The following is an 18,335-nucleotide window of genomic DNA, read 5'->3' as shown; positions in this document are numbered from 1 at the left end:
CAAAGGTTATATGTTTAGTGTTTTCACCAGTAGAGTAACTGGGTGAAGTAAAAATGATCTTTGTGTGATATTATTTAAATTTAAATGTTTTAGATTTTGAGCTGAGATTGTGATGCTGCAAGAAGTCCTAGAGATACAGCAGTGGAAGTTATGTGGCAGATTTCTGATCTTTGGTTTTTGTAATAATACTTTGACCTCCCGGTGCCAATTTTAGCCAACAAGGCTTTCTCCTAAAGAGGTGTAATATATAAGCACAATATATAAGAAGTAAGAATGACATTCAAATTCTACTTTTCTAGCCTTCCTGCTGTGAGCTTTTATGAATTACTTTTATTTAGAGTGTTTATAACCTCACGCTGTTTATGTGAGAGGGCTGCCACTGGGAAACAAGGTTTTATTATTATATACACAATGATTGGGGACTTTAGCATTATACTAGCGATTAGCACGGTTAGCGCAGTTAGTGTTACTGTGGCAGCAGGCTATGTGTGCATTTCTGTACTCAGTTCAGCCTTCCTGTTATCTACTGAGAGTTTCACTCTCTCTGTTTCTTGCAGCCTGAATGAAACACTCTTGGTATATAATCTGAAATATTATTTAGCAGTGCTCACGTATGATGTCATCACAGATCAGAAAAATATCTGATCTTTCTGTTTCCTAAGAGCCAGTCACTTGTCGACGTAGGTTAAGCTGAAAATTGTCCACATTTTGGTCACCAATCCATTTCTTGTTACATCTCTAAATTATAATTAATTGATTGGATAGAGGTGCTTAAAACTTCATATACTCTCAACCATTCGGTAATAACGGTCACAGGCTCATCATTTCGGACCTAAATGCCATTTGACACGACAATGACTTGGGTCATAAATAACGATTTTAGCCATGAAAAGAATAACAAGCTCCACACCAGATAGCCTGCCTCCCAAATAGTCCTGGTCTTAACATCTTAGAAGCACCCTGGGGTTAAATATGCTGACACCATTTTAAAAAAAAATACGCTTGAAATAATCGAGCAGTTCATTTACTTCCACCACTTGACTCCGGATGTCAATTTTGTCTCAGTTTAGTACCTTACAGATTTTAACCGATAAATTCACACATCTGTAACTCATAATGTTTCAAAGAGTCAATACATATTATTCGTGGCATTTAAACAAATATGGGGCACAGAGTCGACTATGACTCTGTAAAACTAATGGTTGTGAATAAGAAGCCATCAACAGCTTTTTTTTTTTTCTTCTATTTTTCTAAACCACACCAGACTACAAACACTGCGCCTTCTGTGTTGCAGGTCTGGAGCGTGACAAGTTCGACAATAAGACGGTGACTTTCGAAGAGCACATCAAAGAGGAGCACAATATGTGGCACTACCTCTACTTCATAGTGCTGGTAAAAGTGAAAGATTCGACAGAATACACAGGACCTGAGAGCTACGTGGCAGAGATGATCAAGGTAAACAGAAATCACCCAGGAATACCCACACCTCCTCAGCACGTCTGTTGTAAATGTGTCGCATCTACTGTTCTTACGTGCACCTTTGGAAATTATTTAGTGGCGGAATGACTTAAACGGATGCGGTGAAATGGTTGGCCGTCTCATGTACTTTTCCTCGGAAAAAATATGCTCGGTTAACTTCATAAGGATTTTTCTTTTTCTTTTTTTCTTTTTTTTTTATAGATTTTTCTGTGGAACTAGGGAGTTTCTTAAGTGGCAGAAGTTCAGTGGTGAATCAAATGGTTTTCAGGTTGTGTCACGTTTTTGGCAACCGTAGTTAGGCAAAACATTATTTTTTTTTTATCCGTTTATGTTACTGATTCACACTTTCGGACGTGTCCTATCTCGTCACGCAGGAACACACTCCCACCAGTGTGCTACTCTCTTCCTCTTTTCTAATCTTAACCGACAGACGTGCTGGTTATGCCCCTTTATCGATACCAGCCGACCGGCGCAGCCAAAGAGGAAGTCGGTGAAATAACAAAACACAAGCCTGTGGTTTAATATTAAAGCAAATCAAGGTGTCAAAGGCATTGACCTATGAACACATCCTAGTCCTCTTTGGTCACAGCACGTTAACCTTTTCCATAAACTACATCCAGTCGAGCAAAAAAAATTAATAAATAAATTAAAGTTGCCGTTCAGTTGTTATTAACCCTCAGATTTCAGTGTCAGTGGTCATACGTTTGGGTATCCACAGGAGCACAACCTGGACTGGTTTCCTCGGATGCGCGCCATGTCCCTGGTGAGCAGCGACTCGGAGGGGGAGCAGAATGAAATCAGGAGCCTGCAGGAGAAGCTGGAGTCAACCATGAGGCTGGTGATCAACCTGTCTGGACAGCTGACGGAGCTAAAGGAGCAGGTATCTGCACTACCAAGCCCCAAATTCGCTCGTAATATAACTCAACCCCCTGGATTTCACGACTCTTTTTAGCTTCCGTCTTTTGGTTCCGTTTTTGGCACAGTTATCGCCGTAGTTGGGAAGCAGTACATGCCAAAATACCAAACAGATGAACACTGGGGTTTCATTTTTTGTGCATTTACCCTGCATTGGTTTATTTACGTAGGAATTTATCTTATCTGTATGAGCCGAGGCATCACACCAAACGTGTCACTTTGTGTTATTATTAACCTGAGATAAAAGCTATTTAAGTGTTCCTACATAAAAAGAGACTTTTTTTTTATTTCTGAGTAGTTTTGTGGTTTTAACATCATAACCTTGACGTAAGCAGGAGATTAAAGGCGCCTATATCCACGTAGCCTTTCTGGCATGTGCGGTAAATAACACGGTAATTTTAAGAGCAAAGGTAACATCAAAGCACTTGGTGAGAGAGCAGTCACTGTAAAGTGAGCCTTTACTATTTAAAAAAACTAAGAAAGATGGAATTGACATTTTCCACCAGCTTTAGCATCTTATCTTAGCATTTCTGCATCTGCATGTTCAGATTACGATAAAATATGCTGTAGCGCCAATGTTTCCCCAATGGTTTGTTGACGACGTTGACACTAAACCACATTAACATTCACAAAGAACGACTACAGCAGTACCCGGCTAAAGTTCTCCCAAACGATTACAGACCGTCTGGGTCTTTGACATTTTTGTACCTTTCCCTCCCGGACAGGAACTTCTTCAGCTCACATTTAAAGCCAACAGAAACAGAGTGGAGACAAAACCGGACCCAAAACCCCGTCCTCAGTTGCTTTGCTCACTTGTGCAGTAAGCCAGGGGTGGTATGGGCAAGGCGGGACTCCATGTCCTAGTAGTCGCAGAATAGTTGGATAGAAAAACCCTTTTTAAATCACTTTTTATTGCCACAATCTATGTGTGCATATGGATGAGAGGTCCAAGTTGAGGAGAAACTCTTAGCTTTGCATGTAGTTAGGCCCAGAGATTTCTAAAACGCTTTTAGGATTTTCTAATCCAGCATGTTTTGTGACAAAGGTTGATTGACGACTCAAAAGGGTAAAGCTGAGCAAATTTTGTTGTACTCTGGTCAGGGTTCCCGTTATCTTCTAAAAGCCTCGCTCTCTCAGCAGCAGGAATGAACCACACACGTGTCTCATCCTGCGTTAGAAAACACAAACAAATCCTTTCAAATAGTTTCTTGTACTAATTTGCTACACTGAGCCTCATTGCAAACAGTAGCAACTTCCACGTGGAACAGTCAACCTTATGCATCTTACAGGCACTTAACCTTATGGTGCTTATACATTAGTTTATGGCTTTCCTTGAACATAAAAAACATTTTAATTTTTAAGTTTTCAAGCATTCAGTCACTATTCGGAGCTTGTGAAGCTACAAGTCGTCTAGTTCTGGTTACCAGCTGATTTCTTGAAGCATATCCACTTCCTGCTTAGGGTTATTTACATTTATTTATGTTCTCTGATGCATTGGTAAAATCTTAAGAAAATACATCTCTTTCATATTAACCAGTGTTTCCTCTTTGCTTTTTATTTATTATAAAATGTATTATTAGTTTAACCAAGTTTTGCCAGCAGCAGCCCTCTCAGAGTGCGCGCGCATGCCTGCTACAGCAGCAATGCGAGGTCGCTAAGGTCGTAGTACTAGAAAACAGAAGTTGCTCTAATTGAAATGTCACTTTTGTGTCATTCTTCTTGTTTTTTTCCCCCGTGCAGATGACTGAGCAGAGGAAGCACAAACAACGAATCGGTCTTCTGGGTCATCCCCCACATCTGAACATTAATCCCCAGCAGCCTGCCTGATTTCCCTGGAGGAGAGTCTACCTTTCACCGGTGCCTCAGCAGCACCCACCCGACACCAGCACCACAATGTGCCCAAATGTCTTCAGGTGGTGATCTGACCACCTGGTATGGTTCACCCGACCCTCCTGAGATATTGTTTCTTCAGTGGACATGTTTGTATCTGTGTGTCTACGTGAAGTGAACGCTGTAACCCTTCGCAGCACGCGGGTTAAGTTTGCACAAAGTGCCTGGAGACCTCAGAAGTCAGTCCTGTAAGTCAAGGATATGAACGCGAGTTTTAGGACCCGGCCTGTTTTCTGCCTATCGTCCCTCCTGAAAGCCAGAGTCCAGCCTCTGTAGCAGGAGGAGGTTTCCCCGTCAAGTGTCCTTTTGTCAAGGGTCGTATCCTCAGTGTTGCGGCAGTAAACTCAGGCCAAATGTAGATTTGAAGGTTTGTTTCAGCGTGTTATTTAATAATTGGTGTCATCTGACGGCAATAGGGATATATGATATGCAATGTGTGAACAGGAGCGAGTTATTTTGGAGTTACTTTTTTTTATTTGAACGAGTTTATTTTTAAAACATTGAGACAAGACAATCTTGAAGAGTTCCAATAGCTTCCTTATACTGTGTCTTTTTTTTTGTTTGTTTTATAAAAACCTTTGTGTCTTTTTTTATTCTCTTTTTTTTACTTTTAGGGAAAGTATTTATCACTTTCAAAACTTACTATCTCTAACAGAGATTCTGCTTGTTCTAGGACAGTTCAGATGAAAATGAAAAGATTTCAAACTAAGAAGCTTTTTGTGAAGATGGATGACTTTGACTCCTCAAAACCCGTCCACAGCCCTTACCTTAAACGATGTCTGGTGTGAACTCACTGGAGGGAATTTCTCCATGTTGTGATTATTAATGGATGGGCTCGACAGAAGCCGGTAAAACACAAACGTTAGTGAGCCTACACTGAATTATGTATCTTTTTAACTATTTAGTCCGAAGCACTGATATTTTCTGTAGCACACAACTACTTTGTAAAACGTCATCATGAGAATGACCTTCTTGAGTGTGTGAGTGTATATGAGGTCACTTGCCGTGCTGCTTGACCAAACTAGGCTTTTCTACTAATTGACGGTTTGTGTCTGAATTGTACATTCCATTCTTGGAGTTTATTTAAATAAAGAACGTGTAAAATACTCTGTGTGCACAATTCAGCGTCTAAATCAGCCGAGCAAATCCAGAGGAACCGAACCATTGGTTGGTATTTGGTTGGCACGAGACTTTTAATTGCGGGTTTATCTCCATACTTCTTAGTGCAACTTTAGCAGCTGACCACTCGACAGTTTAGGTGCCATGGTTGCACTAAAGGCAAGAATGAGTCAAGGGCTCTGCAGGAAAAAAACCCAGCTTGTAAATTAGTAGCAAATAAGGTTATACTGTATGTGCTGTACTCAACAAATGAGGACGTGCACTCTTGTGTGTGAAGAAGGCATTCTTATTGACTTACGTGCATTTTTTAATTACATTTGAATTTTTAAGAATATGAAATAAGATGATCATTCATAGAAATATATTTTAAAGTAGAAAAATACTGATTTGGATTTCCTTTAATTTAGTATAATAAATTAGAATAGAATGGTATACTGGTGGCAGTCCCTTTTGAGTGCAAGAGAATCAGGAAATTGCTTTCTAAAATATAATATGACCATTTGAATTAGATAAAACTAAATAGGCAAATAATATGTACTTTTGCAAATTATGCTTTGCTTGTGACCAGAACAACCAGCAAGGGAAAATCCTGTCCTGTCCTACCATCACTAATGTAGACAGGTAGAGTTCACTATGAGACTTTAACAGGAGCTGCGAGACTAGGCTTGAGCTTTCCAGCAACAACCTTCCCACGTGGGTTTGGTGTGAAACTACGTGCAAATGCATTTCATTCTCACTGCCAAGAACCGTGGAGGACGTGTGAGGCTGCGGGCCTGTTTCTCTTCTGAAGGCCTTTGACCCCTTGTTAGGGGAGAGAGCATCATTAACTCTTAGAAAAGTAATACTAGATCTATTGTTTCACATTGTTTAAATAGTGCACAGAACAATGTGCATTAAAACATTTGTTTCACTCTACATCTGCTATGTGCTGTTCTTAGTCTGCTGGTGTGAGCTCTTAAAGCCGTGCATTGCCTTAGTTGAAGCTTTGCACATGAATATTACGGATTTTAACATATATTGATTTAATACAAATAATTCTCCCAGATGTCTTGAAATATGTCCCATGAATGTACTGCATATACATTTTTATTGCCTTTAAGGCATTTTTGTTTGATATGTTTTGGGACGCTTGGAAATTTTGTACGCAACAATTTTTTTCTTACTAAAATGGTTAAAGGTATTTTACCGGGTTACTTTTTATCCTTGGCTTGAGGGACTTTCTGTCATTGTTGTGATCTTTTAATTATAGCAGGAAAACAAATCTTTCTAGGACAAAGGTCGTAAAGTCATTACTGAGCACGTCCCCCCCCCCCCAACCCCAGGCTGCCTCATTACTATTTCAGTCTCTGGTGTTTTTCCAGAACGACCATCAGTCAAAAAACTCTGATGGACTCTTTCAGTGGGACGTGACCTTTCGAAGGTTTTGCCAAGGGAAAAAAATTTTGCACTTTCATATACGGGGTAATAATTTTTGCTAAAATGGTGACACATCTGTTTGATCACAGCAATCTTAGAAAAGGTGTCACTAAAAATTTAAGTTTATATATATATATATATATATATATATATATATAATTTGCTACTGTCAAATAAAAAGGTTGGATTTTAAGGCTGACAAGACTGAAAATTAGACTTTAGCTTGTGGCTCTGTTCAACATTAAGATGTTTTTTCTGGAATTGTACAACAGCAAGGCAATAAGATAACAAAATTTAAAATCTGTCCGCCTGACAACCTTCAATATGCATCATATTTTAATGCATGAAATTGAGAACAAAAGACCAGCATTGATGAGTCGCAACGCTTATTTGTTTGTGTTAAGATGCTTTTGTGTGTGTGTGTGTGTGTGTGTGTGTGTGTGTGTGTGTGTGTGTGTGTGTGTGTGTGTGTGGTTTGATGTACCTCATTTATTTACTCAAATGTTATTGGAGTCACATTTAGGCAAAAAAGGAAGAGAGTTGTAGCAATTTAAAATCACCCACACCAAATTTTGCAGCAGCAAATAAAGTATGCGGCAACACGTCGAATCAGATCATTTTCTGTACTTGGAAACATGAACTTACAGACTATTGGGCTGTTTTTAAAAACATGATAAAGCGGTTCAAGGTTTTTAATTAAATCCCAGTTTCAATCCAGCCACAATAACATACACTAATGTTTTATAATGAGGGCAGTATGGGTTCCTGCCTAGGGCTGCCTGGCATAAAAAATCTGGTATCTTTGATCATCTCTATTTCAACATCTTAAATACCTTCAGGTCCAACCTATTCTGGGCTGTGTTGCATTTTTGATTCCTTTTAGAACTCAGTAGCACCTTTGATTGACACAAATGCAGGAAAAAAACATACATATATGGAGGTTCTTCATGGAAAGAAAGTGCAATACAATATATACACTAAACATGGAAATCTATAAACAAACTATCCTCTTGCTGCCCTGATGCCAAAATGTCCAGATTTGCAGACAGTGAATTGTGATGTTTTTTTAAACAATTCTGCTGTTGTTAGATTGTAGACAAGGCCAATCGGAGGACTGCCATCTGTAACAAGATTAAAATTTAGACTTTAACCTTTTTCACTCAATATTTGAGCCCCAAAGATTTGGAACGATGTTGATCTTTGTGTGGCTCCTTTCTAGAAAGCTACGGGATTTCTAAGTAAGACACAAAAGGTCTGGAAACCTTATAAAAATAAAGGACAGGAGGAAGCGGAGGGCGTCTGTTATTGTCCGGGGACAGCAGCAGACAGGTGCAGCAACCGTGTGTGCAGCATAATAAGCTGGATGGGCAGGGTCAGCAGACTCCGTGGGCCATGAGGTGTTCAACGTGACAAGTCTGCACCTCATGACAATACACAAGGAGTCCACGCAGCAGTCCATGCACGGGTACACGTGGTTCCTCCCGCTCCTGTTTAAGCTGTGCAGTTTCAAGAAGTTGCAATTTTTTTATCATCGTTATTATTGCACTGGTTGTGCTGCAAGGCCTCCAAAAACAATTCCCAATTTGGCACCGATCCTCTTTCCCAAGCATGCATTGTGCAACAATCCTGGAGAACATCCTTCCAGGCAGTCTTTGTTTTTTGTTTGTTTGTGTTTTTTCTTTTTTGCTGCGCACAGGTCTAAACTATTCGCACACGCTGAACCCCTGCTGAGCCCTTCCCTCTTTGCCGCGCAGCCTTGTTTCCACTTACTTCAGCATGGTGGTACACGGGATCCGCGGCGCGCCGGCCCCCGCTCTGACGTGCGCCGCGCCCGAGCCACTGAGGCGCCTGGCCCGGGGAAAGTGGGCCGTCCTCCCCGCCGAGGATACAGCGCCGCTCAACACGTGAGCCTCATGTGACAAGAGGTAGGTCAGACCGAGCGGAGAGTCAGAGGGTTTATTTAAGTCGTCGCTCCGTACTCCCCCACTTTCCCGACGCGCCACTGAGAGAGGGTGGACTTCCTCCTGCGGCGGGACCACAGCCTGGAGCTTACATGGACTTAACCTCGACGCACCTGAGTTAGCGCATAAAATAGGAGCTGTGCTAGAAACAAAAACAAAAAAACAAAACAAAAAAAATGACACAATCTTAAAAAGATTTTTTTTGTACAACATTTTTGAGGCGGTTTAGCGCAGCTACTCCACTCCGCTCGTCAGTAAATGCGTGTTTATTTGTGGCTGATCTGGTGAGATATTTACATACATTTGGACCCGAACAAAGAATGGAGCGAATTCCAAGCGCGCAGCCTCCCGCTCTCTCCAAACATCAGCCTGATCTGACAGACGTGCAGGGGTAAGTTGCGCTCCTTCCTCAACCGTGTCACCCTTTTTTATCCTTGAATTATTCCCAGTTTTCCTTACGGGTCCGCTCTTGTTTGTTTCCATAGGATGGATTTCCAAATGTATGTTTATAAGCCTAGAAGAGGGATAAAGAGGGGGGAAGAGAGCAAGGTTTGTGTATTTCTATCATATCTATTCACTCTATTACTTATTGGAAACTTGTTACGTCCGTGGAGCTTTGTTGCACGTAATCTACAAGGAAGGAATTAGAGTGGCGGCAGTTCCCATAAATGGTTGACCCAATTTCTGCTATGACATAACTCCTGGATTCCTCCCCATGGGTGTAACTGGCTGCAAACACGAAGGATTTACGCAACGCCTCTGTTTATTCCTCGCAGGACACCTACAAGCTGCCCCACAGACTCATCGAGAAGAAAAGGCGCGATCGGATAAACGAATGCATCGCTCAGCTGAAAGATTTATTACCCGAGCACCTGAAACTCACCGTAAGTTCACACCCGGAGCGGCTGCCGTGGGGTGGGAATGGGATTCGGCGACGTACAGTAGAGTGCGCCATCTAGTGGCTCATCGGTGGAGTTACAGGTGTGCGTCAGCAGCGCGCACCGAATTGACCGCTGGCTCTGAGGAAAATCTGTTATACTTTATTGAGCGAAAAGTTTGCAACATGATGATGTCAAAGTCTTAATGTGCTTTACAATGCAATCCCCTAAATTACGTTTTATATGGATATCGTGCCAAATGGCTGTATTTCTGAGAGGGTTTAAAAGCAGAAGCAGAGGCCTTGTGGCCAAGAGCAGCGCAGTTTAGCCTCTGTGTTGATTGGGCGGTTAAGATGTGCTGACTTTGCGCGTTTCCCCACAGACTCTGGGCCATCTGGAGAAAGCCGTGGTTTTAGAGCTCACGCTCAAACATGTGAAAGCCCTCACCTCCCTCCTGGAGCAGCAGCAGAAGAAGATCCTCGCTCTGCAGAGCGGCATGCAAATCGGTGAGCTACGTAGGCAGACACACGCACGCAAACATGCAGAATGAAAGAGAAAGCTAAATTGGTCAAACTCATAATAAAGGGGGCGCATTGTGCAGAAGTTTCAAGCAATTTATCATTCCTGGTTGAAGATATTGGGAATGGAAAGAAAAAGTTGTTGTTTTTTTGCAGATTTGCTCATAATGGTTTCATTAATTTTCGTTTTTTATATATAGAGCAGCCACCTGTTAGCCAGGAGAAGTCAGAGGAAATGTTTCGCTCTGGTTTCCACATGTGTGCCAAGGAGATTCTCCAGTATCTAGCCGGCCATGAGCCAGATGGAGACCTGACTCCAACACATCTCATCAGCCACCTTCACAAACTGGCCGCTGAAGTGCTGCAGAGCCCGGCCAGACCCCGCACCCCTCACAGTCCCCAACCCGAAGAGGTCCCGGCCTACCACCAGCGCCAGGCTCACAAGGAGACGCCCAGCACTTCGCCCCCTAAGCCCGCTGAGGGCTACGGGAGGAACTGCGTGCCCGTCATCCAGCGGGCGTACCCTCCAGCCAGCGGCGAGCAGAGCGGCAGTGACACAGACACGGACAGTGGCTATGGGGGGGAGCTGGAGAAGACCGAAGCGGGGACACTACAGGGACACGGCGACTATTACAGCCAGCAGAAGCGGCTGCTGGGCGACAGGCAGAGCTCCGGCATCAAGCAGGAGGACGACGAGCCGCGCCACAAGCGACTCCGCATGGAGTCTTCTGAGGACGAGGTGCTCTCGAGTGGGGAGTCGTCGATCTCCTCGTCCTCCAGTGGTTACGGTAGTTACATGAGCACGTCCCCCAGCCACCCGCCTCCCCCACCACACCCCGTCTGCATGCCGTTCTACCTCATCCCCCCCTCTGCCGCGGCCTACCTGCCGATGCTGGAGAAATGCTGGTATCCCGGAGCTGTGCCTATGCTCTACCCCGGCATGGGAGGCTCCTCGCCCACCATGTCTGGCGAGAGGCCTCCCCCACCTCACCTTGTGCTGTCTCCCAGGGGAGGCTCTCCTGCCCCGGCCCTATCGCAGACCCCCATGGACTCCCCTGCTCTCCTTCAGGCACTAAAGCAGGTACCACCTCTCAACCTGGAAACCAAAGAATGAGAAATGAAGGAACAGGCGAAGGGACAATGCCTTTTTTTTTTTTTCTAATAGCCGGTGGCAACGAGTGGCGAACAGGACTGAGCTGTTTGTAATCTATAATCATTCATCTTCTCTTTTCCTCGTCTGGAGGTCAGATATTACCCATCCACACTGGGAGGAATGCAAAACTCTGGCTGAATGTTTGAAGCTCAGTGGTTTTCCTCATTTACAGATGTACTGTCTGAACCCAAACCGCCCTGCACATAACACACACACATTGGTTGAATGTAATGAAAGAAGTCTTTTTAAGATGCTGCTGTTGAAATGTAAAAGCCTATGACAATGATCCATCTCATTCTGTAGCCGTTGTGACGAAAGACTTGCCATGTTGTACTTTAGAAACTTTTTTGCACCAAAATAGTGGTAAGTATTCACCCAAAGTTTGTTGCCTATGTCCTCTGCTCACCGTTCTGATCACTGGGACGCCCTTTTTAGCTCCATATTGATGACTTTTAAACACCCGGAAGTTCTGAAGTGTGTACAAAATGGGTCAGGAGACAGCCTTAGAATGAAGGGACAGGCCACCACATGGCCAAAATGAGTGGCAGGTCTTGTTTTCGTGTTGATGAGCTGAGCGGGATTCCTGTAATTATTGTTCAAAGACTTCATGTATATTTCTATTTTTGATACCCGTGCTTGCACTCTGCACTCTCAGGCATCTGGAGCGAGTGCGTAGTGTGGACGATGTTTGTGTACTCAGAACGTGTACATTCTGTAGCACTGTGCTGGACCTGGTCTGCGTAATCGACGTTGTTTCTGCTCAAGTCAAACCTGGTGTTTGTTCTTGCTGTTGCATTTTACTTGTGAGAAGCTGATAAACCGCAGGTGTTTATGCTCTGTACAATGTATCGAACCTGGAGTCAAAGATATGTGGAGGGGGGTGAAGTGAATGTAAGTTTTTTTTTTTTTTTTTTTTTTCAGAAGACTAGTTTTCTATAGAAAGTGAGGTACTTAAGGTTTTATATTTTGGGACCTAAAGAGAGATGTTTGATGTACATATTTTGTCTATACATGTTGATATAAATCATATAAGTGTAATAATAAAGTATTTTTCCCATGGATATTTGTTTTTTATTGGATGTGAAGGAGAATGTGTGAGATCATGAAATTCCCATCAGACATGAGCTTAATTCCTCTGCTGCTAAGACACGTGTGCTAATTATTTTTCATCCAGTTTATTTATATAAAGCCAAAATTACAGTGCTTGTTATCTTAAGGCACTTTTCAGGACAAACAATTCTAAATATGCTCTAATACAACTTAATTGCTTTGTTAGATTCAGATTTTTATTATATAGATACTCCTGTTCAATCAAAAATAACAATGCACTACAATTTAACATATAAGGGCAGGAGGGAAGCCCAGCTTATTGCATCAACTTGTTGACTCTGCAGCAATCCCTTGTTCATAGCAAGCATGTGGCAACGGTGGAAAGGAACAACTTTCTTTTTAACAGGAAGAAGCACAGAACCGAGGTCAATTGAGAAGCCATCTGTCAGGATCACCTGGGGATAAGAGGACAGAAAGGGGACACAGAAAAACCCTGGTACCAGGGTAGAGCAAGCGTGTTCAAAGTGCTCAGTCCCTGATGTGGCCGTCCTGCGTTTTAATCCCAGCCTGTGGATCTTTGAGACATTTTTTTTCTCCTGTCTCTCAATCCCATTTCTTGTCAAGCTTATTGTCAAAAGCTACTAGTGCAAAAACAAGCACAGATGCTGCTGCAGGACAACTTCTTGTTTAGATATAAAAACTAATGATTTAGAGTTAAAGGCTGCAATTACCGCATAAATAGCCAGGAAATTGGAGACACAGCTAAACACGGGGCTTCTTTAAGTGGTAGATAGTGTGTATATATATAGCTGTTGGCAGCTGAGCACAGAACCTCTTAGGAGTACTTTCCATAGGAAAAAAAAACAAAGAAAGCACAGATAGTCAATGACAGCAATCTCCTTCCAGGAAAGAGACACAGCTAAACACAGAAGCACTGAGCCTGGTGTACTTTCTATTAAAAAGACAACAAAGAGTACACGGGGTTGCTGGCAGCAACAGCCCCATCAATGATTTTGATCAGAAAAGAAAAGATTCTCAACACAAAACCACCAAACCGGGAATGTTTTCATGTGAAAAATAAAATAAAGGGAGTACACATAACAAATGGCAATGACGTCTCTAAATGGTTCCTTCCAAGGGGACGGCTACACAGATAAACTGGCCAGGTGGAACTTCAATGGAAACCAATAAATGAAGAACGGAAGCACTCACAGCAATGACTTCAAATGCATAAAAGGAGAAAATACAGCAGCCGCGATTACTGAGTAAAATGTACACCTACCAAATCATGTTTTTGTTTATCAAAAAGCTAAGATTTGAAACCAAGTCTGACAAGCAGACAAGGTGCCTGTTATAACAAAAAAAGATCAGCTGGCTCTACTGGAGTCTCAGCTGAAAGCTCATAGCAATCATTCAAACAGCTAATCTATATTAATATAATAAGACAAAGCTCTCGTAAAATGCTCTGCCTGGTGAAATCCGTCCTACATAAATAAATCAATGGGAACCCTAACCCAACCATGATGACACTGTTCTATTCTGAGCATTTTTAAGCAACACAACACAGCCTGAATCTCAGCAGATTGCTGTTCGTTCCCACTATTTTTTGTAGGAGCCGTCAAAGTGTTGAGTCACCTGAAGCCAAAGGTCGTCCCAGAAACTTTAAATGCCTTTAACTCCTTTCAAGTTAGTTTTTTTATGTCTGTGTTTGACAAGTCCTGTTATTTACATTGCAGTTGGAATAAAGTATTTAATACAGTCAAGGGGTCAGGAGGATTAAATGTATGTCTCCTTCACAATAGACGTTTCTGCAAAACTGTCTCCAAACTGTTTATGAATCTCACAATACATAAACTATAACTTGAACATATGTCCAGGTTTTCCATTCATGTTCCCTTTATAAAGGTGGTTTATGGCCTGCTTTATAAAGTTTTACAAATATTCTTAATGTTTTGCTCCTTGGTTTCAAAAACACTAAAACAATTAGATAACCCAGCAGGAGCTGCTAAAGATGCCTGTATCATTAAAGAAGAACTCTCATAATTGAATTTATTTCCTGTAGTAGCTGGGGATTGACCTAAACGTGCTATTTTTTCCACTTTATTGCCACCTGCTGGGCATTTAAAGTTATTACAACTTCTAGTTAGAACAGAATAGGAAAGAAAGGATTAAATTACAATCATTTGTCAAGACTTTGATGCAATCAACTGGGTTCCCTTATATAGGAAATGTTTTGACCAATCTGTACAATCTGATCCAATCTGTATAATCTGATTGAATTTGACTTTGGAAAGTGCCTTGAGATGACATGTATCATGAATTGGCACTATATAAATAAAATTGAATTGAATTGAATTGAATTATCAAAAGTCAGTTTCACAGCATCTGTTCAGCTGGCATTGAACTGTCATCAACATTCAAATACTGAACAAAGTATCAATAGATAGCTCCTCTGCTGTATTTTCCTTTCATCTCGTGTGTCTTGTGTCTGACTGTGCCATCATGTTGTTAAGTCAATAATTAGCAATGGTTCAGAATACAGGCAGGAAGGTGTGAAGCAGCTAATTGGGTACATTTTAACAAGCAAATGTATGCTTTTAATTGTGGAAAATGTTACGCTTTTTCTTGAAATTTTACGATTTTTTGACTTCAGAAGATATCCAAGGTTTTTTTCTTGCAAATATGTGAAAAAAATATCTGAGCTTTTTGTGAAAATGTACTCCTTCATAGCTAATAACCCATTTTCTTTTATCTATGATGGCCCTACTATGAATTCATTTTCTGGATATTATGAGAAGGAAGTCATGATGTTGTGTACAAGATCATAATTTGATGCTGATGTGCACAAAGATTTAGTATTTTCTTATTTGTAAAACTGATACCAAAATATAACTTAACAAGATGTTCAACGTTCCTTATTTTAACACAAGGGGGGAAGACTGCGCTTTATTGTAAGAGTTTTCATAAAATTATAACCAAAAGGAAGTCGCTAGTCTCTGGTACTGTTACTTCAGGGGTCGCAGGCTGTAAAGTTTGGGAATCCCTGCTGTAGAGGATCGTGAAGCAAGAGTTTAGGTGAGATTCACAAGGTTCAGACTGCGGCTGGAATTAGTTTGACATTGCTTTGATTAAGCCCCACCAGGGCGCTTTCTTTGTCAACTGGTTGCTGAAAATAACACTTATATTAATCTGATTACGTTTACTTCAGCAACTTAAAACGTCATCTAAACATATAGACATGTGTGCCACAGGAATGTTAAATTGTTTGAAAATAATATCATTAAAATAATAACAATTATTAATGTAATGATTATCTAAGTTATTTGCAATTACTGAAAGGTTGCGTTCCTCCCCCAGTACTGGGGGCTGGGGGCCAAGCCGGAGCCCTCAAAAAATGTTATAAAAAAATAATTCTGGTCTTATCCCATGTAAGTTTCTGATTGTCGATTAACTTTCTGACTTGAATTACTGAAATAAAGACCAGAGACCGTGGGGCATCATTGCCGCTGAAATGAACACAATACACGTGCTCTGTGCTTAATTTTACTGTGCACTATATTGTGTTTCCCCACAAGGGGGCGATCGAGGCTTTTCTGTCTTGTTTCTTGTACTGGATCAAAGAACCTGTGGGGCAATGATTTTTGCTGAATAACTCACTGATCCTGTGTGCCTGTATTTAGTTAGATGTATTATAACAGAAATATATTTATTTATTTTACAAATTCTAAACATTGTTTGGACTTCTACAATCAAGACTTGATGCACTAAAATATGTAAACTATAGTTTCCATTCATTGCATCATAACATTGAAAAAACACATTGAGCACATTGAGCCTCAATAATTGATGCTATTATAATAATTTTCAGAGTTACACAATTTTTGTATGGAATAGTATTTTGATCAAGATTTCTGATCTGAATTGTGAAGTGGGATTTAACCCAACTTGTGAAGATAAATATCAATTTCTCTTCATAGAATTATCCATCCATCCATCCATTTTCCAAACCGCTTCTCCCTCATGGGGTCGCGGGGGGTGCTGGTGCCTATCTCCCTTCATAGAATTATGATTATTGAAATAAATTTATGGTAATTATATATTTTTTCCTTTAAGACATAAGATCCACGTGATCCTCCCTCCATAAAATGAAAGCTTTTGTATATAATTAAAGTCAATATCTATCAGCACGGTTTTCATATTTATAAGTATGTTTATGACTCACACCTTGCTGACTGCTTTCCATTTCCTTGTCATTAATATTCCAAAGAGCAATAGATTGATATCTATGTTACACTATTTATACAATCAATACTTCATTAGATATAAAGCACAATTTATCTGGAGTAAAGCTGCAGCAGGCTTTGCACAGTCAGTCTTGAATCTTGATTAGTTGTAAATTTAATTAAATAACAACAGTTGCTGTGTTTTTAAATATTTCTGAAAGGATTTTTTTTTTTACCATGTTGGACGATTGTCCTGATTAAGATATGCTGTTGCTGCTGCTACAGCAGGGTGTCGGTGCTTTGGTGGGTGCCGCATGTCTGCAAAAATGTTTGATGCTTTGCTTTGTATGAAGAGGAACAGTTTGCTCAATGTCTCTCTTTTTGGCTAATGCCGTTTTATGTTTCTTTAGGCTCTTAGTAGTTCCTTTTTTTCCCCCAAATGAGCTGATGCTCAACGTGCTTGTGTTATGCTATTATCATTCATTCACCAACATTTACATTATGTAGATCAAATCTACATAATGTACAATCAAATCTATTTGAGCAATGTTGAACTGAACGGCCTTGAACTGATCTGGGATTGCAAGGTGCAAGGATTAAGCATTGGTGCGTTATGAAAATATCTGCAGTTCATATATCGGTATTCATTTTTCCATGTGAAAGATGCATATACTAGCGTACAGTCCAGGGGTTCCCAAACTTATCCTGAGACCCCCAAAATAACAAATTGCCAAAGATTGGTGACCCCTTTTTGCAGCTTGAGTGGTGGTGGTGTTTTTTTCTTTTTGTAAATTATGAGAATAAAGTTAGAAAACTGCAAGAATAAAGTACCAATTTTGTGATAACAAATTCGCAGTTTTCCCCCAGTGTTGGGAATGTTTAGAATCTTGTGAAGTTAAACAAGTATATCTCTGGCATTGTAAAGTTAGGAATTTGGATCATCTGTCCAGTGTCCACCCGGTGGAGTTGACCTGTCACTGTTTGCCTCTGGGTTAAACAGATACACAGATGACACAATAGATTTTGCACTGCACACCCCACTTCCACATTGAAGCAGTAAATGAAAAACAAATAGATAAAAACACTTGTTCAGGGGCGTGAAAATGCATTTGCTATTTTGTGGATTTCTTCTGTTATATTTTTGTCACACCTATATATATATATATATATATATATATATATATATATATATATATATATATATATATATATATATATATATATATATATATATATATATATACAAAAAAAACTCTATAGTGCATACTGCCTCTGATCTTACCTATTCCCTTTTTGTTCTAGATTGTTGTTGCTGTTCTGCTTGTCTGTCTTTTTATTTATTTATGTATTTATTTACAAAAACACAATTGTTGATGTTGGGATCAGAAGTCAAATTCCTTCTTTGTACCACAAACTTAGTAAATGAACTTGATTCTGAATAAAAGAAAAAAAAAGCAGTTTTCAAGTTATGATTTTATTTAATGAAGGAAAATAGCTAAGCAAACCAACTTGACCATATGTCAAAATGTAACCTCCCTCTAAATCTGGTTATGTCACCCTTGGCGAGGCAAGTTTATTTGTATAGCACCATATATAAACAGGGTAAATCAATGTACTTTAGAGGGGGGAAAACAACAATGAAAAAAATCCTAATTGCTTAAAAACATAAACATATGTCCCATTATCACATAAAAAGACAGGACTGTTACAATGAAAAAACAACAGACATCCAG

General features: G+C 40.5%; 2 protein-coding genes across 5 annotated transcripts in view; both read left to right on the top strand.

The window, feature by feature from the left end:
* Positions 1-5,390, top strand: part of LOC105937030 (inositol 1,4,5-trisphosphate receptor type 1) — a 121,072-nt gene extending 115,682 nt beyond the window's left edge. For all 4 annotated transcript variants that reach the window (XM_036151573.1, XM_036151572.1, XM_036151570.1 and 1 more), the window contains 3 exons: positions 1,295-1,455; positions 2,198-2,359; positions 4,135-5,390. In XM_036151573.1, the coding sequence (XP_036007466.1) occupies positions 1,295-1,455; positions 2,198-2,359; positions 4,135-4,221 (410 nt within the window). In that variant the 3' untranslated portion in view covers positions 4,222-5,390. The remainder of the gene's footprint in view (positions 1-1,294; positions 1,456-2,197; positions 2,360-4,134) is intronic.
* Positions 5,391-8,736: 3,346 nt separating this feature from the next.
* Positions 8,737-12,390, top strand: LOC105937041 (class E basic helix-loop-helix protein 40). The gene is made up of 5 exons (XM_012878167.3): positions 8,737-9,171; positions 9,266-9,329; positions 9,557-9,664; positions 10,041-10,164; positions 10,377-12,390. Exons 1-5 carry the CDS (start codon positions 9,101-9,103, stop codon positions 11,288-11,290), a joined length of 1,281 nt encoding a protein of 426 aa, XP_012733621.2. The 5' UTR covers positions 8,737-9,100; the 3' UTR covers positions 11,291-12,390.
* The last annotated feature ends 5,945 nt before the right edge of the window (positions 12,391-18,335 follow it).

Source organism: Fundulus heteroclitus, chromosome 20 (assembly GCF_011125445.2).
Source record: "Fundulus heteroclitus isolate FHET01 chromosome 20, MU-UCD_Fhet_4.1, whole genome shotgun sequence".
In the NCBI taxonomy this organism is placed as follows: domain Eukaryota; kingdom Metazoa; phylum Chordata; class Actinopteri; order Cyprinodontiformes; family Fundulidae; genus Fundulus; species Fundulus heteroclitus.
Note: the sequence above shows the minus strand (reverse complement) of the source record. Positions and strands in the feature narration are given on the sequence as shown.